Source organism: Falco punctatus (assembly GCF_963210335.1).
Source record: "Falco punctatus genome assembly, chromosome: 4".
NCBI lineage: Eukaryota > Metazoa > Chordata > Aves > Falconiformes > Falconidae > Falco > Falco punctatus.
Window position 1 is genome coordinate 57,924,497 of NC_137583.1, and position 23,343 is coordinate 57,947,839.

The window sequence follows — 23,343 nt, forward strand, 5'->3', positions numbered from 1 at the left end:
ATCATGAAAGCTACTTGTAGTAAATACTTTACACTATTAACCTGCTATTTTCAGAATTCACTCAGTTTTAAGGGTTTCAAAATTGTACAGTAGCTTCCAACATAATACCCAGAAACTACGGCGTGCAGCATCAGAGACTGCCTAGAAGTAATTTAAGAAGAATAAATCTATACTACAGTTGAGGACCACTCAAAAGTGCTTTTCTTCTCTACGGTATTGTCAAGCTGAAGATTCACCATATGATCAGTACTTCAGCATGTGAATCTTCAACTTGGAAGTGGTCTCCTATCTTCTGAGACAAGCCATTTTAAGTTTATCTAACCTCTAACCACCCATTCATAAATTCCGAGCATGTGCTCCTTAAGAATGAAAGTATATTCATTATATAAAAGAAGTCACATTATGAAAGAAGATAAAAAGGGTTGGTGGTTGGTTTTTTTTTTTTTAATCAGCAGGCTGAAGAGCGCCCTGTGATTTATGACGATATGTTCTGACCTTCTTCTGCCTCCACAAGGTGTAATTCTTAATTGGATCACTTCCAAACTAATCCCATTAACTAAGTAGCCCCATAACAATATGAAAGCAATCTTAACAAGATTAGACTGAATTTTAAAGTTTCCCATTATTTATACCATTTGTGCACAGTACTATCTCTGCAACTATTTAAAATACTTCATCAGCTGGAAATAAGAGCATTCCTCCACATAATGGAGTTTCCCTGCAATCCCAACAGAATCTGACAGAAGTGACTCATTAGTCCAGTAATGACATAACACATATGCTGGGTAAATTAGACTCTAGGAGAACCACGGTCAAGACTGCAGTTGCTATCAAACTGGTTCCACTAATGAAGAGTTTCTTTTAATCAAAACTTGGCAATATACTGATTTATAAATTCACTGCATCTGTGTTTCCGTAGAGTTGAAATTTTCAATGGTTTCATTTCAACACACAAGTTCTTTATACCCCTGCTTCAAAGCACCCATTAAAAAACCTCCACAACTTCTGTCACCCAAGAAGCTGTATATTCTCTGTCAAAGACGTGCTGCTTGAAACACAAAGATGTAGGAGTTCACAGGGCTTGTTAATTCATTTCACAGAAAATATGTATTCACTGAGAAGGTTTAATCACTGTCCTACAGTTAACACTTAGGAGGGTGTCATTCAGCCCAAATATGAAGAATTTTAGAATGAGCTTTCGAACAGCGCAGGAAGCCGTGTTTTGTGACAAGGAATAAAGAACGCAGCCAGACTTCATATGCATCTGTCTCCATGTGGCCCTATCACAGAACGTGGGTCACACCTAGCCTACAGAAGGCCATCTGGCTCTTTTTGCTACCTTTCTCCTCTGAGGAAACAAAATAGAGGCCAGCCTGGGCAATGCATGGTGCCTAGGGAGCTCAGCACCATGCAAAAGACTCCAGAGGCTCAACTGCTTCTGCAGATGTGCCCCTTGGTGTGAGCAGGACAGACAGCTCGCGAGGTGCAGCTCTCTGCGGGGAGAGAACACGCGGCCAGGAGCCCGCCCAGGAAGATGCAAACACCCAAATCCAGCCCACAGGCACTGGAGCCATCCTTCGGTATGCTGTATTTTTCAACTATCCAACAGTTTTACTACTTCAAAGAGGAAACTCTCAACTGCTCACACTACCTGCTAGTGTATCTTGGCACAGAACTGGGCAAAGGAACTTGAGCAGTCAGGTAAAGGAAGAGCGGTTCCCCCCCATCCTCTGCCAGTCCAAACACGCTCACCCAGATAAACATGTCAGATCCCTGGATCCCAAACCACTCTGAAGCATTTACCGAGCACTGCATCTCCTGAACTTGAAGATCAAATCGCTCTTTAAAAAGATATAAAGCAATTGCTTCTTAAGAGAGCTCCGTTTTGGCAAGAAGTAGGTTTTTTGCTACTTCCCATCTCCATCTAAAACAAGTTTATCTACTGGATTTGGTGCAAGGGAATGAACACAGTTTGGCTGCTCATTACTCCCTAAATTCTTCCAGTAAAAGCTGGCTCCCAGCTTCAACTGGCTTTAAGACCAATTTGGATTCTTGTTGTATTTCAAACAGTTAACACATTATTGTACTGGGATTAGGATGAAGCACTATGCTATGGCTTAGGTTAAACAAAGCGGGGAGCTGCACAAGAGAGGCTCAAAGCTCCTGAAGTTTGCCAAAGCAGTTCAACATAGCTGGTAATAATTAAGCAGCTTGAGAAGATATGACAATAGCCCATGAGAAATCTAAAAGAGGTCTTCTCCATTAAGTCTCAGAACTGCCTTCTCAAAGCCCAGGGATTCCCCTAGCTGATATGCAGGTTCCTCTGGAAGTCCTACCAGGTCACCCTTGTCTGGAGGAGCTGACACACAGCCTCAGACATATGTGACCTTGACAACTCTTGCCAGCCACTACCATTTACCATCACCGCAGTTTTGATCTTTTCCTCTCTCACTTTCAGTCTATTCAAAGTCATAGCATTTCTGGAACACGCTATCTTTTGTTAACTCCTGGAAGAACAGGTCTAGTTTGCTGAAGCTAATCTATAGAACTGTTTTAGTTGCCCAGTATAGTAGGACTAATGCTCCTAGGACTCTCACAGATGCACCAAAAAGGAGATTTTAATTTTTTTTTTTTTTTTTCCAAAGCAGGGAGAAAAGTCAATGCTCTCCCACCCCCTTGTAGGGGGAAAGGAGCCTTTGCTATTAGAACACATTATGGGGAATATCTTCTCTGGTTCCAGCAGTGCAGACAGCGTCGTTATAAAGGACAGACCACACAGCTGATCAAGTTTGGTCTAAACCCTATAGCAAGGGGACCTACTCTCCTCACTGCTGCAAAGAACATCACATACCAAACCAATTTCAGACCAGGATAGTAGAAATCATCATAGTTTTGCTCCACATCCATCAAACACAGATGGCTAGGTTTCAGAAAGGATTAAGAGACTTTCTCCCAGTCAGGAAGGTTTGACCTCTCTGCTGAAGTTTTTAAACTCTGAATTCCCAATCCAGTCCAGCTCATCCCTTTTAGCATCAAACTAGCTTTCTGTAAAGCAAACAGAACCTGAACCAGTTTTGGAAGTTTAGACTTAATCTTGCTAAGCAAGTTACATTTGCTGTACCAAGACAGCACAGGTGATTTGGATGAACATCCAAGCAAAAAGTGCCAACAGACTTCTTTTTCCAGTAATGTTGACTTATGCAAGGTGAACATTCAGTACCAACAGAATGACAACACACCCCATTACTAAGTTCAAAATAAACCCTTCTTCCCCTCAAACCAGACAGTTTCAGAATAGAAGACAACCTGTCTTGACAGAGGTCTATGTATCAGCTGTTTTGATCCTGCCAAATTAGGATTTGCAGGGAAAAAATGCATGAATTCAGAACCATCTCTGACCTAACTCATAGTAAGGGATGCTACAAGGCCTGGTGTCTCCTCTTCCCCCTAGCACCTCACAGCTCTAGACTTCACACTTTGCTCTCCAAGCTCAATCCTCCACCTCTTCAGAGGCAAGTGTTCCTCTGCAACTGGTTCTGAGAAGATGGAAGCAGCTGCCCAGTTTTGGGTTCCTTCACACTTTCTTCTATACATCCCAAGCCTCCAAAGGAAGCATGCCAGAAATCCTGAAAGATGGTCACATGCTGTGGGCACCCATCTCAGAAGTGACACACGATCTCCCAAACTTCTGAAGCCAGACAAATTTACCGAGCATATTATGCAAGAGGCACGAAGGAGGAATTGTGTTCAAACACCTGTTTCTAACAACCTGTATCTAAATTCAGAGGGTCAGAACTTACAACAACCAATTTTGACAAGGTTAATGCAAGTCTTAGCCAGAAACAGAAGTACTGATAAACTAACTCACAGTGTTCCATATCTGCAGGAAAAAAAAAAATATATCTTTCTTTAAGGGAAAAATCCAGCTTTACTCAAGTAACTCATAGAATTGGCTACAACAGACATTGGACAAAAGCTGCTTGTTTTGCTTCTGGGTACAGGGGAGAAGGAAAGAAAGGCTGCTTAAACAGGTCCTGTCCTAGCTATAGGATTGCCCTTTCGATTGTGCTGAAGTTATCAAGGAGGCCAGGGATGCGATATGCTACGTTAAATGTGAGACAATGTTAAGTGTTTCTTCTGCATAAGGACTGATTTGTTTAGAAGCAGCCCGACAATGTCGCTATCATATATGCCTGTATTTTCAAAAAGCAAAAACTTCAATGACGTTGAGATTTCTAAGGGAAAAAAAAATTAGAAAAAAAAAGAAAAAAGACATCTCCCCCGTAATTCGCAGCAGTTATCTGTTACTTCAAGCCCAAACTAGAAGGCTCTTACAGCTTAGGTATGTAAGGTGTCAAACCAATGACAAAGTATTATTAACAGCCACAAGAACAAAATCAAATACCAGAAGATATTTAGGAGGCATTTTCAAGAAAGTCAGTTAAAGCAATCAAGACAAAGGTGTTATTTAACACGTAATTAAACACTTTCTTCCTGTGACAGGGAACCAACAAGTGTGAGTGTGTGTGGATTGTATCCCATCAGATTAAGCAACTTGACTGTAGCTGTATCACAGTAATGTCTGAGAGCCTCTGCTGTATTCTAACGTTTTTCCGTTTGCCCCACCACCCTCTGGTCTCACAGGATGATTATTTCCCGCATTAGAGAGACTGAGCCTTGCCTAGCACCTTGAAAGACAAGGTTCGTACCCTTGTACCAACTCACTCCTCTGCAGCTGTGATGACCTCTTATTTAAGGTAACTGCGGTAGATCACAGATACTGTTCCACCTGCCATGTGGATCTGAGTTTTAGTTTGTCACTAAGTGTTCTGCTATGTGCAGTGAAGCTTAACTTTCAGTTCTTGACTTCCTCCTTCCATTTACAGTTGCATGGAAAAACTTCTATACATAGACCTGAATGCCGAGAGCCATTTTGTTTCCAACCATCTACAAAAAAATATCTGTAGAGTACATGCAAATATTTTAGCTTCCTTTATTAAGTGAAACTATGAGTCATTCCATTACATTGCTATTTGAATAAAGTGACGCTTAAATCCATTACCTGATTTTCTTTAGCAGAAGATTCCAAGAAAGCTGCATTCCAGGACTCTGCTAAAGCTTTCCCTTCTTCATAGCTGATCACCCTGACCAGAGAAAAAAAACAAATCTTTGTAACTTGCAAAAGAATTGGAATTTGATACATCAGGAAAGACCTCTGAGTACTGAAACACATAAATGCATGTAATAGGAATGTCTTAGTGAAGTCTGATCCAGAGCATTTGCTTTTGGCTGCTGTATAAAACGCTACTGGGCCAGGTGAAACTGCTATGCAACCCAGAAGAGCAGTTGTCTCAAAGTCTTGCTTTGTTTTCATAAATACCAGATCATACTACAGATTAACAGAAGTCTATTCTTCACAATTGTAAATTTTTTTGGGAAAAAAAACCAACACCACACCCCACACACCCCCCCCAAAACCCCATCAGCAACACACCAACCCAACAAAACCTGAAGTGTTAAATGACTGCCCTTGGAATCTTACAGCGAAAGTCAACATTACAACAAAAGTTCATAGCTCCTAGTTCACATTCTGGACAATTCCTTTGCCAGTACCTTACTTTAACCTACAACTTGATTTTAGTTATGGAAAGCCAGGAAGAAAACTAGCGCATTGCAGCCACAGGAATGCCGGCTGCTGTCTTGCTTTTCACACATACTGGAGTTCACATACCGTTCCATATGCAGGTCTTTTTTATTTCCAACCAGCATAATGGGTATTCTGTGAAAGAAAGTTCAGAACTTCAGAACAGTTACAGTATACTGAACAAAGTACTAGTAACATGCCTGCAATGAAATGAGATGAAAGTGTCACTACTTACTGGACTTTTCCCACCATATCCAATAACTTGCCATGGATAACTTTTATCACTTCAAAACTGCAAAATAAAGGGATGAAGTCACACATGCACTCCAATGTTTATCCTTAATACCCAATACACAAGCAATTAAATGCATATGTAGGTTGCTGTGTTTAAAACATACTCTACGTACAGTGGCAGAACTACAAAGATGCTGAAAATCTTACCCATTTGCGTACAAAAGACAAAATGGTCCCAGAAGCAGCAAAGACTAGCCTACTATCTACCTTTACAGCCTCCCCGGTTATGATATTTGCAGAAATAAATAACATTACCCAGGCCCAATGCACCTAACAGAATCACTAAAAGCCCCTCCCACCTCTCATCTTGTTTGTAGCTGCAGTAAGAAATTTATCTGCTTGAGTCCCAACAATTCTGGATGAGCATGTCAAATTAAAGCGGTTTCAAAGAAAAATATTTAGTTAAGCAAGCTCCATCTTGAAAGAACACATTAACTTTTAAGAACACTGAGTTCATAGAATTCTTTAGTTTTACTTATGTGAAAGCCAAAAGAAGCCTAAATTCTAATTTTCTATGGAAAGTGAGTAAACTGATCTGGAAGATAGTATCAAAACAGCAGTTACTCAAGGACTTGTCTGGTCAACTACCATGTATGTGAAGTTTGGAAGAGGGAGGTAAGAAGCAGTAATGTGAAATACCAAGAAGCCCAAAACCTCACTAACAAAATGCACCGCATTTGACATTTTGTACTTTTGAGAACAAGCTATAAATGGGGTTGAAGAGTTAATGTTGTGCTCCTCTAGTTACATTACGGAAAAAATGCTCATACGTGAAGTGCAAAATTCAAATTCAAGAGAGGCACAGGCTCACAGATGAGAGACACAACTAGACAACAAAAAAAAGTGACCAAAACTTTTCCAACTTCCAAGGCTGTTAGCTACGGGCAGCGTCTTGACTTGCACTGCATTTCAATTAGAACTGAAACTCTTAAAAATAGAGCAGCACTCAAACACACTACCAACTCTGAGCTCTCAAAGAACTGGTGCCTAAAACCACTACTGAAGCTATTTGAATCATTAAAACGTCTCATTTCCAAACAATGAACACTACCACATTTAAGAAAGATTTTCTGTCAAGTAGGTCAATTTGACCACTCCAATAATTTTCGAGACCAAGTAGAACACAGTACTTCTCCCATGTTCAGCCAATAGTTTTAGTACATCCTATCAAGAAAATGAGTTCTTTGCAAACAAAAGTGTGACTTATATGGCCCATGTTACTATTAATAACTCAAGTACAATACTACAGATTACATTAGAATGTGGAATCGGAATCAATTAAGGGACTTCAGGGTTACTAAGAGCTTATCCTGAAAAATTTCCAGTGAAATTCTGGTCTTGACACCTTGTTTTGGACTTTTATTCTTAGAATTATTTTAAAAATAAGAATTAAATGGAGCTTGGTTGTGACAAATTTGAGAGGCACTGCTACACACGCAACCCTGCAAACTGAAAGGAGGAGAACAGTACCAAAACCATTCTGCTACAGACCACAAAACTGTTTCTCAGTCTGAAGCAACAGGAAAGATCTAGCGTAATAGCCACAAGATAACTGAATCACTAACACAGTACAATCACAGTTTCCGTTCCACTATTAGGTGTGATGTTTCCAGCACAGCCATGAAGACGCCCTGCCAAGGCACAGCACCCTGGTGAGCCCTCGCCTGAGGTTCCAGCGCACAGTGCTGCAAAGTGTTCTTGTTCAATTTGGGCTCTTCATTCCCTAGTTCTGTGTACCTATCTGCTTGCCTAGGATAGTTCATGAGCTCTGTTTTCAGTAAAAATACTACAAGTAAACAACTGATCTTTGTTAACAGATCAAGGAGGAAACCAAAAAAAGAAGTGCTATTTAAACTCAAACACAATTCTGACACAGGAACAAGTTGCTAAGATCTGCCAAGGAATGAAACTGGCTTGACCAGATCAATTAAATGTTGTAGAAAGCTTTTCAAATTAATAAGGCTAGAATGATCAGGGACATGCTTTAAGACAGATACTGACCAATCCAGAAAGAGCATCATCACATCAAGTCATGCAACAGCAAGAGATTTGGAGACCACAAAAGGTCCTTTGATTTCTGTCAAGGAAATCAGGTTACAGCAAACAGCTCAACGTGTGAAATACAACAACAAAAAAGTACTAGCTGTCAGATAAACGTGTTACACAAAATCATGGAATCTAGCAAGATATAAAATTGGAATTTAATTAAGGTGAACTAGAACAAAAGCCTTCCAGTAACCTTTCTGCTGAGAACCTGGGAATATGACAAATGTAGGGCATTAGCTTTTACTCCAGTCCCATTTAAACTTCCCACTGGAGGTTAGCAGGGAAGACGATAATTTTAAAAGGGCACTTCTATCAAGTTTGCTGTCAAAGCTCTCACCCCTGTTGAATCGATATGCAGATCAATACACACACTTTGACAGAAGTCAAGACAGATGGTGACTGCAATCTGATTTCCTAGGCAAGTCATCTAAGCTGCCAGACCATTATGGAAGATCTTCCCTCTTGCCTAAACAGGGTCTTGATACAGAACATAAGGAAGTGAACAAGACAGGATGATGGATTTTTTCTTTTTAATTTAAATTTATAAAGGAAGAAAAAAAAACTGAAATAAATTGATCAGGACTAATATACTGACTACCTGTAGTCTTAAAAAAGACTACCTGAAGTCTTAACCTATCGTTGTTCCGTTAGTATTTTCACCTGACTGAACTAACTGATTGACCATTACAAGAGAAAACAGATTTTCATTTCTTCATCTGTGCTGCTAAGCTCAAGACATCATGAGGCAGCAACTGGAGTAGCTGAAAAAGAACATGTCCTTTAGCGGCCAACCAGGGAACAGGACAAGCTGCAGAAGCCTCCAAGTGATCTAAGTTGATTTAAGTCAAAGATATTTTTGTCCTCACAGTACCACCAATCAATGAACATTTTTCTATTCATTTTAGGAGTGGAGGATTGTCTACTTCAGGCTGAGAATACTAACTCCTATTTCATATAAGTTACTCAGCACCAAACACTGAACCTCTGATTAAAAAAAACAAAGTTAGGTAGTTTAGTATCTCTAGAGACACATGAATGCCTAGTACCTGTTGCATTTCCTCTGTATCACATGTGCTTACCCTTCACTACTTCAGAACTACAGATGAAAACCAAGAATGAAGGACTCTGGAAAATCTGTTCAGCATTAAAGACCTCGCAAGCAACGGAAACTTATAACCAGACTGTAACCTTTTTAATTTGAGAAGCACAGAAGAGCCAACAGGCAAGTTGTTTTATCTCTATTTTATGACTGTCTATTAAAGAGCACTTGAGATGACCAGTTTGGTCTGATTAGAGGAAAAGACATGGAACACTTCATCACTTGTAAAAAGCTGGTCAGCTTCCTTGCAAGTAGAAGGGATGCAACAATTTCTCTTCCACTTGATGAGAGTGAAAGGTCTATGGTCCTAATCATTTTACACAAACAAATTTAAGAAAATAGGATTGTTTTCGCTGTCATAACAAAGACGTTGCATAACATTAGAAAATTAAGATCTATTCAATATAGGCCAGTATTTGAACAAAGCAAGATGACCAGAAACAGGGACAAAATAACCAAAGACAACAAAGCCTTACAAAGGCTGAGATGTGTCTTGCAAAGTAAATTACTTCAGTTCCGATGGACCCTGTCCTCATGTCAGAATGGACAGCAAGGACAAAGTAAGATACTCTAGGGGAAATTTTCAAGTAAGATTATTTGCTGCAATATGTGAAGAGTGAGTCTGCAGGCAGAAAGTCATATATTGCTATTTATACAAAAGTTTCTGATAGTCAACCAGAACAATTCAAGACAAGTGTCAAAGAAATCTCAGTACCGTAATGAGCTACAAGGCTGAGGGACCGATCTAGCAACTAATTGGGTACTTCACATAAATGCACAGTGCCCTTTAGGGTCACATTTAGGTCTGCCTTTGTAGCTGATGCTGGAGTAATGAACTCTACTTATTCCTGAAATCATTCCCTGTACCTTCACTTACACCTCAAAACAACGTAGCTCAGCACTGTCTCATTTCTTACATGGTACCTTGCATATTAGTCTGCAAACTGCCTGTGACACTTGGATCTGAGGGGAAATATCTGAAAAAACATTACTTTTAATTTCCACTATACTTCTAAGGGAAAGAGAGATTAAATGAATTAAAACACATGTAAAGAAAATATAGCATGGCAGGACCTGAACCCAGAATATAGCTGGTTAATATCTGAACCAGAAGAACACAACAGATTTTGTTACCTTTTTATTGACGTGACTGAATAAACAAGAATGTAGCCATTGATGTCTATGGAGTACGTCTGAGGAAATATGGAGTATTCATCCTGTAGAAGGAATATTGCATTTAAAATTACTATGGTCACAGTCCAGAACTTAGTAATAGCAGATCACCATCAGATAAGCTGGTCATATTTCTAAGACACGAGGTGCAGAGCCATTTTGTATTGCATAGGTAGTACTTGCAGAATTAAGTTTTTTCATCCTAATGTCAGATGTGGCATTGTTACCAAATCAAGAGAAAGCCGAGTCAGTCTGTATACTCTAAAATTTAATCTACAGCTTTTTTGGTTTATTCCCTCTACAACTACAGATCAGCTAAAGCTATTCCCAATCCTCTAATCCTGCTTAATTATCAGTTTGTATTAGTATGAAACATGTACTCTGTCCTACCACTAATTAGCAATTACGCCTCTTATCTTGCTTGTGATGCATTTCAAATTCCTAATTTCAACAGCTGAAGACAGGATCTAGCAGTTTGTAATTTCAAGTGACACTGATAACATCTGAATTACCTAAGGGATCTGTTAGGAAGTGAATAACTGGCTTACTAACTAATGCTTATCAACTACAGATGCACAAAATATAGTTATTAGTTGCTTTATGACAACTAGAATTTTATGTTACATGACAAGTGTTTTGTTTGGGTGTTTTATTTAAACATCAGAAACTTTATCACTGAATTTAATACCCCTGTAGAAAAGCAACTGACCAAATCAGTAAATGACACAGACTGACATAGTGCAGGTGATGCAACAGGAATACTATGAATCTATCTCATGTTAAAAGTCTAAATTGTTCCAATAAATATTCCCAGGAAACATTTCCATTTTGACAAGAGCCATACTTGTTACTGTATGAGTTCTCAAATTTTTAAACCTATGCTTCTTAAGATGCTAATTTTAGCTTAGGAACTCATAACCTCCCTGTATATTGTCACGACTGAACAGATGGAGCAGTACAATCACGCAGCTTAAATCTAGACAGCCAAAAGGAAACAAACTCCCCTAACTGGGAAACGAGGAAAAACCCTTTATAAATCAGCTTCACAGATTCAGCCAAAAAAGTCTGAAAGAATAACACTTGACAAAAGATGCCCTTAATTGCCTTTATTGCTACAGGCTGAGGGCAGCCCTCCCCCATCCTCACTGAAATGTCAAGCTGCCACTTCAGTTGACCGTGTAATCCCTAAGTCAACACCGAAGGGATTTGAGCTAGTCTGCGTGTAAAACAGGTGAAAGTGCAACGCTGTAGTGGTTTGACTTTACCCTGAATTTCTTGGGATTGCCCCAGCTGGAATTTGGTGTTAGGTAAGACTTCCTTTCGCACTCCTCTCCTATGATCTGCACCAAGACTCCTGTTTAACTGAACTACAGAAATTAGATAACTATGAAAGTTAGAGAGGCACGGGACAGAGGAAGAGTACCAAGAAAAGTAAGTGCCATAACCTCAACTGTTTCCAATTCATTACTTAATGTTTAGCTTGCTAGGAGGAAAGGCTGCTATGCTTCCTGGAACTTGTGGGTCAGTTTAAGAACTTTGCCAAGCGCTAAAACAACACTGCTACAACTTCTCAAATCATAGTCAAGTTTTCAAACATATAACAAATCTACAATATGATCCTTGCTATGCTGTATACACCAGGACTCCCTATGGATCATTAAGCAAGGCGGACTTACAAGAGGAATCTGTCCAAGCCACACCTTCCATAACCCAACATCATCTCTCCCCTCTAACCTTGCGAGTCAGAACTCAAAGTTCAAGTCATTTGTAGAAAGAATCAAATCTGAAAATAACCACAGGCTGGGAGAGAAGTTATTTTGGTGTAACAGGACTGTATAACGTTAAATCAACCCTGAAAACAAACCTGAGCAATAGAGAGGTACATTACTGGTGAAGCTACGCTGCCTTCCCCAGAAGGCCATTTCTTCCTCAAAGAGAAATTTTACTTTTATCACTATGCCACAACTGGAGATGTAAGGCAAGTACACCAACATTGGCATGAAGTAAAACCTATGGAGCCTACTCTGCTGCTCACACATCTCAGCCTGTCCACCTCTCAACCTCGCTCTCCTCTGCAGAACATTCCCCGTCAAACAATCTTGCCCCGGAATGTGGGGCAGGTATTGTGTTTTTAATCACTTCAGACACCTCGGGCAGATTTTAAGTGGATACAGTGTTGCTGATTAGCACCACAAGCTGACACCATATAAATACAGCACGGTTATTCTTAAGTCATGCAGCTCACTTCAAAGAAAGCGATCAAACATACTTAAAAGGTTACAACCCTTCTGAATAGTCTCCTAGCTATGAGCAAGCGTCCTGAAGCTTTAAAGCCTTAAGTACTGGCAGCGTATTTTACAACACTAACATTGTTTAACACTACTCATAGTTTGGAAAACCCCAAAGGCGTAGTATCAGAAATCACAGAAGGTAAGAACATATAAGCAATAAAACATCTACGATAAAAATACAGGGGTTGAACAGTCCCTGTATTTAACAGTTTTTTCCTAACACAGAGTCTTTCAGAAGACGGAGCACTCCTGTGCACAGACGTGCAGTGCCAGTTCAGCCAAGCAGCACTATATAATGAACACCTGTACTTTGTAGAGCTACTGACCATGCTACAGGACACGTGTTCACTGTCTCATCCTGCTCCCTGTCATTACGTGAAGGCTCAGCAGGACGCATGAACCATCATGTAAAAATGTAAACAAACTGCAGTTTATTGGTAGTCTGGTAAGTACTACTGATACGCATTTCTGTCTATTCCCCGTGACTATTTCATGGATACAAGTCACAGTAGTGTAGATGGAGCACACAAACAGGGGAAAAAAAAAAAAAAAAAAAAAGTCATGAAAAAGTTCTCCATGGTTTATTGAAGTGTATTTTCCACCTAAAGCAAGACCTCTAGCTTAGTCCATAGATAGCCAGAAGCTACTTATGAACTTTTGGTACATCAGAGCTCAAGCAGTTCCTTCTTCACTTTTTTAGACATTTGTTCAATAGGCAGGAAAAAAACACCTACAAAAGCCAAAACAAAGCATTTAAATAAACACTTCAGAAACATTGCTCTTTAGTGACTGAATGACAAGGGAGAATCATTTAAGTTAACCTTCACCTTTGAACACATGGTCACTACCAACTTAGCACTACAGGAGTGGGAATACCTGTTGTCTTAAACTCTGAAGAATGTTTCAAAGAAACATAACTTACTTGGCCAGCAGTGTCAACCAGCTGAAGGTGATATTCTTGGCCATTAACTGTGATCAGTTTTGTAAAAGCTAGAACAAAAAAGAAATACATAAACATGTCAGAACTACACGCAAGGAAGGGATCAGAAGTCACTCATCTATGCCATCATCAGCCAAGGCACTAAGAAAAGGAACTTTATTTACAGGCTTTAAAGTAGCAATAAAAGGCTAGATCAGGTGGCTGTATTTTTAACTACCATATTGCAGATAATGAATCTCCTGAAATATGAAACTTCTGAGTTCCATATATTGGATGCACCAGTTTCTCTTTTACTTAAAAGGAAGAGTAAAAAGGCTTTTTACATGCATCTCTAAGAATTCCAGGCAACCATAATTTGTAGTAACACAAGACACTTAAATACAATTAGCATAAAAGCTAAGTTTGAACTTATTATAGGATATTCTCCCAGTTTCCAAGCAGTTCAGCAAGATCAATTTCCCAAATGTAAATATCATGAGGTAAATTATCTCAATTTCAAAACCAACAAAAAACCCCCGACCAACCAAAGCCAACCAAAACTCCCCACACCAAAAGAAAAAAAGAAACCCATCACCTTTGGTGGCTAAAACACACAGAACCTAACTTATGAATATACTGAACCTAAATAATTAAAATTAGCTAGAAGTTCACCATGTTGCTTTCACATTTGCTGTAGCTACCAGCCTATCTAGTCCCCAGTTGGGAAGTACATTCAGTCCCTAAAAGCAATGAGAATTGCTTCTCTTCCTCGGATTCATGAAACGCCAACGCACTGTGAGCTGACGAATACAAACTCAGCGTTTGTATTATGCAACTGCAAAAGCAAACAGTGTCACAGCTCTTGCAGGAATAGTGTACTACCGAGCACTACATGTACCAACCAGAGCACACAAACCTGGCTGCAGAGCCTCACTTTGCCCTTAGTGTTGCATTCAAGACACAGCTACTGGACAGTACCAATATACTGAGTAAAGCTTGTGTTGTCCTCTGGTTGAGGTGGTTTTCCCAAATACTAACAGTCCTAAGAAGCTTCATCTTTCATTGCAGCGATGGGCAGGGCAACAGCTAACACTGCAGAGACCTGTTCATCATACTTTGTCCTAACAGCTGCCCGAAGCTGCGAAGTTGAATGTTCTCAATCGCGCTGTGCGGTCTCCTGCCTTCGTTGCCTCCTGGTTTTTTTTTTACAGGGTCTCATAGAAGCTGATGTTCGTCAGCTTTCCTCCTCCCCGTCAATTGTCGTTACCATTTCAAGTCTCCACAATGTGAGTATTATCTTGAGTAAGTAGGCTGAACAATCTGAATCTGGAGGTGTCAACCCACCTAGTAAATCAAAGCAGCCTTTTTAGAAAAAGGAGCAATTCAAACAGCAAAGCCAAACTAATATAAAGCGTCTAAATTAAGCGTAAAGCATACCTAAAGTTTCCATTACAATACCAACAAATGCAATTTGAAATGGAGCCTCAGAGCGAGAGCTCCTGCCTTACCCTGCCTATCCTCCAAGAAAGCTGCTTTAGCGCATGTGCACGTGAGCTGCTCTCACGTCACTGGATGCTGTTGTCATTGCTGCATAAAATTTTAGGGTTGTGATCCCACAACAACTCTTTGCCGTGGATGAATACTGTGGTGAGGAGAGAGGCAACCATTTGTTTAAACAGATGTTATTGTGCAGTGTTGCCATATACAGTATCGCTGCTTCAAGTCAGAGGGAAAACAGACTCATCTGGAGACATACTGCATTAACAGATATATAAAAAGTAACAGGCTCTGTCTAGTCTCTTGACAGTTCACATACACATCAAAGCACTCCGCAACCAAAGTAGCTTCAAGAGCCTCATGAAGTTAATATTTAAAAAGGGACAGAGGGCAGCTTTTTCAGACTACTCTAGAAGCCTAGACTAGACCCAGCAAAGACAGCAGCAGCAATGGAAGCAGAGTATGACAGAGCCAGGGGAAGAGAAACAGTGGAGGAGTCACCACAGACTGGGGAAGAGAACTGTTAGTTCAGCGCAGAGGCTTGCAGCACCAGGATCAGCCCACTGCAAGAACACAAATCTGCTCCGATGCAGTCATAATTAATGACTCCCTTTTCTTTGCTGAAGCTTTTTTAAAATATTCCTGGTAAGAATTTCATCTTGAGGAAAAACCTGCAGCTGTACTACATATGATTAGTGATCCACAGTCCCCCAGAGGAAGTCTTCACTTCCAATTCCCTCACCTACCGCCCTAGGACACATTGCCTTCTACTGTGCCTATGAGCAAGACAAACAACCGATAGTAAGATCAGTGCACAGTATGACTCTTCCTGGTATGCCAAGGACAGATTTCAGCAGAACTGAACGGTCAGTCTCTGCAGTCCCAGTCATAACATGAGCATCTGCAAAACGCTGCCTACAAGCTGAAGTATGAGTAAAGCCTGTTTTAGCTCCGTGAAGCACACGCATCTCAGAACAGGGCTTGCTTACACCTTGCAACACAACTACCTTGAGTGTAGCTATATGAAGAATGCTGCAATCCCTACTTTCACCTGCAACTGTTCCTAATTCTGATGCACTATGGAAACTTGGAGAATATGATGTTGCAGCAAACAGCACAGCACCAAACAGATACATGCACACAATTGAGGGTGCAGCAGTCAACAGCTGCACTGCAAAGGAACTACAGCCATTTTATCATCATCAGAAAAAGTTCTGGTAAAGTACATGCAGAGCACAGCCCTGAACACTGCTACAGCTCAGCAGAAGTGTAACTTAGGCAGCAACTCCATCAGCTGCTGATCATCATTACCCTAAGATCAAGTGTATCTCAATTAAACCAACATGAATGAAATGATTTGCATATGCAACTCAAATGACAGCTGCTGTGAAAACAAGTCATTATGATAGAAAAAAATAAACCAGTACCAGGCTTTTAGATCAACAGTGCTACTGAGTAAAAGTATGAGAGTGGTGTAACATTATTCCCATAGAGCTACCAGCCAGTAGCTAAATACAACCACCTTGTAAGGGTTCCTCAGTTACCGCCTTCTCCATCCCCTTCTACTTGTCCTCATCCCAAATTCAATGTCTGTCACTGATCTGCTGGACAGCTTTTAAAACACCGAGATGTGTAATTCAACAGAGCTATTTTTAATTTTTCCCAGAAGACTCATTTCCAACCCTTGAGAAGTTGGTTCATCAAGAACTCCTGGGAACAAGCACACTTCACCTTCAAGAGCAGCTGCCATGATATGCATGGAAGAAGTTTAGCCTTAAAGATGCTTCTAGCAGACCCAAACTAAACCTATAGGTATCCCATCCACCATTACTAGACTCCTCGTTCCCCCTTTCTAATATGCTTCTACTCATAACTACATTAAAACACATGGGTTGGAGTTAGGTAGCCCTTGGGGGAACACTGTTCCTTTCCTTAGGGAGCTACTGAGCCTGTTTAGGGGAGAAAGACAGACCAGAGCGCCGTGGCACAGTGCTAGAAGCTTCTTCAAAGCTGCACGGAAAAGCAGAAAGCAGCGAGGCAGGCCTCAGAGGAGGTGGAGAAAACATTTTTGAGATGCAGTCAAGTCAGCTTTCCTGCAGCACAAAATGACTGAATTAATGATAACCAAAGACATCCCTGCAAAGACGGGGGTAGGTGGAGTTATGTTTGTGTCTTCATTATTTACTCCTACTGTGCTATTTGCTTTGAGTTTCAAATTAAGATTCTGGGGTTTATTCCAGTAAAATGAGAGTTTTAAATTGTTCTGGTCTTAGCTCATCTGAGCTAATCTGCCTTCAGAGCCCCATCCAGCTCAGGGTCCACACAGACTCCTTCCACACACTCCCATCCTGCAAGGATCTTCCTTCTCTTTCCAACGCTCCCACAAGTAATCATTCCACTAATTTCTCAACCCAGCTGTCTCAAGAATAGCCACCCATTGTGGTGTCACTCCTATCGGGACATTCAGAAAGGGAAAATTTATTTTGCTAACCAACTAACTCTCACCTCCACTGCTGCCACAAAATGCTGCAAGTTACTCTTCCTGATACACAAGTTGAGTAGAAGCAACTGAATTCAACCTGGCCATTAACTTAAATAAACTGACTTTTCTGGTTCTAATGTAATACGAGCAAAGGAAAACGCAACTGTGAAGCAGTGTTTTTCCTCTACCACTTCCAAAGAAAATAGAGATTTTCACAATGGAAAAATGAAACTACTGGAATATTAGGTCTTATTCCTATTGTTCAAGGTCCATAGGCTATGCAACTTGTTCCTGTAAGGCTTAACTATAGCTTGCCTTCTATAAAATTCAGCTTTGAACTCAATTTTTGTTCAAGTTTCATTATTTGAAGAACAACAATCATGAAGGTTAAGCTACCAGCAGTACTGCAGCTTTCTACCCTTCCATCAGTGGTGGCAGAACACTGCAATAAATTTGCAGTAACAATTTTCTGGAGACAAAAGAGAACTCACACGGGCTAGCCTACTCTTTAGCCTGCATTTTTTTCATTTCCAAGTTTTGTGACACTGAAGTAGACGCAATCAGCAGTTGAAACTGTTTTATAACCTGCTATAAAGCACTGCAAAAATGTAACATCCTCCAGCACCACCTGTAGTATAGGCACCTCGACTCCTCAATCCCTTTTGCCAGCGTTGTCAACCAGGTTTGAAATTACAGGCTAGCAAAACAGTAGAAGAGTCGATTACATACTTTGTGTCTTATGATCCTGCATAGGATCAGAAACATACAGCTGGAAGCGTCAAAAGACAGGTCTGACCAAAGATTTTTATTTAGGGAAAACAAAAGCTTTTAAAACCATTAAGAACTTAAGTCAAAATAATTTTTTTATACTAATCCCATCCAAGTTAGTTTCGTATCTTTATTAAAGATACCTTCAATATATTTTAAAATTTTATGTTAAATTGGAATGTATTATGTCTTCCATTCTTCACAGAAGTGTTTTTAAAATAATTCTATCAGGCTGTCCAGGACTTAAGACAGGACAGACTTCCTACTGTTTTGAACACCTTTTACCCTTCCAACCCTTACTTTCCAGCAACATTTTCTGAGGCAAGAAGAGGTCCTTCAATTCTCTACCTTTCAGAAAGCAAATTCCTCTAGCCATGCCACAGGTCACTAGACTTTCACCAATGAATATCACTGTTTATTTTCCAAACAAATAAGAAGTCAAGTGAAGAAAAGTAAGCCTTTTCAAGATGCCCCTGCCCATAGCTCTCACGGCCACGACATGCTCAATGTTTAGAATTCAGATCAAACAAGCAGCACAGACTACAAGAGTCAAGTAAGAACAAATTCATCCGACGTGTATTTTCATATAGTTAAGAAATACTGCCAGTGTGAGACACGCAACTACAGACTCACTAGTAGCAGTTAGAGACAATAGGTTTCTGTGGATGACAAGAGCTTGTAAAGGATGAAACAAGCCAACCTCGTACCAAGATGTCAAAATCCTAAAACAAGATACAGACTCAGTATTTTGGACAGACGTTGACCCCATGCCTCTCAAGCTTTATTCATTCCCATATATCTGCACAAAACTAAAAGATTACTTTAAATAATTTGCATTTATATAGCACAGACAGTGAAAAATAAACTGTCCCAACTGATACTAAGATTTAAAATATGGAAACTTAAGTCCAGTATTCTGTTAGCAGCTTTAATTCAAAGCTAACTTTATAACTCTAACAAAGTAAAAAAGAATGATGGAAAGTGTTAATATTAATGACAGGTGTATAAGGACTAATAAATCATTCACGTCAAGGGGCAAATTATCCAACTTGACTCGCTAAAGCAAATTTAGAGCTTCTCAAAAAGTAGCATTTGAATTTCAGTTCTAAGCGATAAAATAATCCTGATAGCTACTGATTCGTAATTATTACGACATATATCCAAAAGAAACCTTGTTCTGATGATTACTCCATTCAAGCTTCCAGAGTATTACATATGCTTAATGTCCTACTGCACAATTTTGCAGCAGTAAAAATGTGCGCTACCGCTGCATTTCAGAAGTCAAAATACATGAAGTCCAGGGCTACAATCAAAGTTTTATTTGTTACATGATTAAAGTGAGCCAGTATAATCAAGTTACTCAGCCTAGCACCACAGTTGCTCAAGTACTTTATGACTGCTAGCTCAGAAAGAGGTGGTTGGACTGTAATGAATACTGGGTAACTTGCCTCTGAACTGACTTGTTGCTCTTGGCAGCATTTTTAGTGTTAGTATCTTTACTCACCCACTATGCTAGCTATTTATAAAGGCACTAATATTAAAAAAAGCTGCTAAGAGAAATAAAAGACACTTGAGAAGTCTGTTACATAGTATTTGCAGCAAGCTGATTGTGTACCAGGCTTGTTATCAAGCAGCTGGAGATGAGTAATTGAAAAGATTATCATGTTATCATGGCCACAGCATGTCTACTTTCTAAGGTAGCCATTTAGTCCTGACTGCTATTGCTTTGTGTTCATCTGGATATACTGATCAAGTGAGACATTAGAGACTTTGGAATACCTGAATATAGTGGCACATCTTCATGTAAGTATGACATACTTAATTTGAAGAGCCCCGACTATTAGGGGAAGCAGATGTCCAACAACACAGATATCATCAAAGAAGGAGATGGATTTTAGCCAGCTTGATTAGGCTTTCCTTTATTTAGCGTTAAAAGACAGTTCAGCTGTCTGGAGAAACATGCACGCAGCGATTTCCACACTGCAATACTAAAGCTTGGTAAATATCGGTTTAAAAGAATAATAACAGTTCACAGTCATCAATAGGCTTTAATGTTAGTATGTAAATGCCCACATAAGTAATACGTATAACCACAATGGCTTCTGATAAAAGTTAGGTACAGAAGAGCAGCTTGTCATATATTTACTTACTGTTCTCTATGGTTGGATCATACGAATCAACAAACTGTCCTTCCACAAACTGGATCGTCAGTGAAGATTTTCCTGTAAAGCAAGGAAAAGATTATTTGTATTGCAACAGGACTTCAGGCTGTTAACACTTTACATTTTCTAGTAAGTTAATATTTATGTAAGAGCCAATATGAGCTTTGTATGGTCCATCTGAACCACCTATACACGACAACTGACCTATTTTTAAATCAAATGCCTATTCCTAGTAACTGGGTCTCCTGAACATACGAAGAAACAATGCAAAAGCTACTCGGCATGGGTTCTGCTTTTGTTTTAACACAGCATAATTTAAATGCCTCCTCCAGTTTAAAATAAATCTAAAAGCAGCAGTGTCCAGTCCTCATAAAACTAAATTTAACAAACTGCTATACTTGGAAGGTTTTTCTCGGGAGAAGCAAGGAAAACTAGAAATAATTTTCAGTCATTGCACAGAACAACTAAGAACGTGGATAAAATTAGCCAAATTTAGTTTGACTAGGAGATTGAACATATTTCCCATGACAAAAGGATGACCTCAAAATTCTTGAGATCAATATACTCTCCTATTAATACTGTTAATGCAGCACTACAACAGACTGGTGGATGCTGTATTTTAAGCACAGTGATTGAGGGGGCATCACTGGATGTCTTTTGAAAGCAATTAAACTGCAACTTTTGCAGACAACTTTGCGTTTCCAATTTCAGTTACGCTGATCAGATCATACCCCCCCCCAAAGATGAATGCAAAATGTTGTACTTAGTAGCATACTGAAGAAAACTAATTTAGTCTTGAAAGATTTTATAAGACTCTCAAGGCAAATCGTGTACATTGACCATAAAAAGCAGCTTTAAAGCTCTGCAACTTAAGACTTTTCAAAGCATTACCAAAGTCTTAACACAATTTCCATTACAACACATCATCTGCATTTGGGAATCTACTAGATCCTATTACATTATGTTTACTGGACAAATACACTCTTATAAAGACTGCCAAGTGCATCAGCAGCTGTTTTTGGACAAGAGTGTATTCTTCATGCTCCTTTACACTCCTCTTATCAGCAAAAAGCACAAACAGAATACAACCTCAAGTTAAAGTTTAGACTCAAGACTATCCTACTCAGTGCAAGACTTCAATGACATTATAAGTAACCATGTTGTGCTTGAACTATATAGTAAAAGTATTTTCCGAATTAATTGCTTTGGATAAAGACTGCCCACTTGTAGGGCTCAGGCCATGCTATGTTTATACTTAGCTGTAGAAAAATTTCTCAGCTAAGCATTCCTCCAAAAGATATTAAAAAACAGTTTTCCACTTCAAACCTCCCCATTCTTGCTTCATCACACAAGGCTCTTGACCTGTTTTCATTTGACTTTTTATTACCATCAGCATACTTTGCAAGTTATTTTGTTAAAGACATTGTAAAAAATTGTGAGTCAAATGCAGCACAAGCATGGAAGTGATGCAAGGGAAGTCTGGCTTAATATTTATAGTGACACGTGCATCCAATTCCTTGATTAACTGCAACACTTCCAAGAGTTATTTCTCTGAGAGGAAGGAATAAAATGTTACACAATCATCATCATACGGGGATTCTCCAACAGCCATAACGCTTAACAACTCACTGCTTTATTTTAACATCACTGCCCAGCTCTGTCATGCTTATCCCTTGCTGTCTCTTGTCAATCATGCATTTATTCATGATACAATGCTAAAAAACCCAGACAAGCCCCAGAAAGGCCAACCAGCACACAAGCTTTTAAGAGCTGCTTTTTCTCAAATCAAGTTCCTAGACACCATTTTCTGATACGCCTAACACCACGACTAAAGGTGTCATACGGTGCATGTTTTTACAGAGAACACTGCACTTTAAACTTGCTCCAGCAAGGAGAGAAGGGAGAATAAAAAGCAACTATGCACATTTTAAATCATCCTAATAAGGACAGACTTAGAACTGAGACTATGCATCCCAGCAACTTTCTGAAACTGTGTATTTTGGACATCACTTAGAGAGTGAATGAACTTTCAAGCTGTTTCTTCTTTGGCTATAAGCTTACGAAGTTGCTACCCAGAGTTGACAATTCCAGATTCTTTGCCAATACCAGCATATTAAGCACTTTTTCAAACAAAGTTAACTATTCCTATATTAGGCTGTTATATCTTCAAGATAAGAAGAGCTAAGTTAAGCACAGATCATCATTGAACATTTTTCCTCCTAAGAAGGATCCTAAACTAACCAAAAGACTTGACTGCTACCATCTGTCGGTGCTAAGTCTGGAAACTGAATACTAGAAAGAAGTCAGAGCCAACAGAAAATGCTGCATTTTACATCCAGCTGTATTAATTACTGCTTTCCTCCTAACAGTGAAAGAGCAGGAAACAAAAACAGACAAAACCAGTGTTCCAACACTCTCCTCCTAAATTCCTCCAAGCTTTGTGACAAGCCTTCCAGTAATGATGTGTTTGTGATCACAAGAGGATGCCTGCTTTCCTAGATGAGCCACAGGGAAGCTCTCCAGTCTTGGATTCAGCCACACACCTCCTCGGGAGAAGTGCATGCAACAGTATCACACTAAACCAAGGCAGGAGTAGAGGACTACAGGGACAGGACACACAAGAAATTTAAAACCCAAGTCATTAACACCCACTGCCTTGTCTCAGCCCATGCCCAAGAAGCACACAGGACCATGTAAACAACAGCTTGGCTTGAACTTTGTCCCACAGGTTTTATTCCAGGCCTTTGACCTATACTAGTGGATAGGGAGGAAAATTAAGTTGACAATTTAGCTCCTATCTCCTATTTCCCCAGAAAGATCAGGCAATGTTTTCAGAGAGAATTACAACACAAACGTAATGCGTGTGAGGCAGGGGCCAAGGAACTGCTTGCAACTACATTTACTGACGTGCCAACTCCATCTCAGAGCACTGCAGGGAGGACGACGACGCAGAGAGACACTGCAGTCT

The 23,343-nt window shown here is 39.8% G+C and overlaps 1 protein-coding gene across 2 annotated transcripts in view; it reads right to left on the reverse strand.

The window, feature by feature from the left end:
- RHEB (Ras homolog, mTORC1 binding) overlaps positions 1-23,343 on the reverse strand; it is a 42,239-nt gene that overhangs the window by 1,573 nt on the left and 17,323 nt on the right. The window contains exons 2-7 of one of the 2 annotated variants that reach the window (XM_080386972.1): positions 20,364-20,435; positions 13,470-13,537; positions 10,218-10,300; positions 5,880-5,936; positions 5,732-5,779; positions 5,063-5,144 (exon numbers count right to left, since the gene is read on the reverse strand). In XM_080386972.1, coding sequence (XP_080243098.1) covers positions 5,063-5,144; positions 5,732-5,779; positions 5,880-5,936; positions 10,218-10,300; positions 13,470-13,537; positions 20,364-20,435 — 410 coding nt within the window. The remainder of the gene's footprint in view (positions 1-5,062; positions 5,145-5,731; positions 5,780-5,879; positions 5,937-10,217; positions 10,301-13,469; positions 13,538-20,363; positions 20,436-23,343) is intronic. The other variant, XM_080386973.1, reaches the window with a different exon arrangement.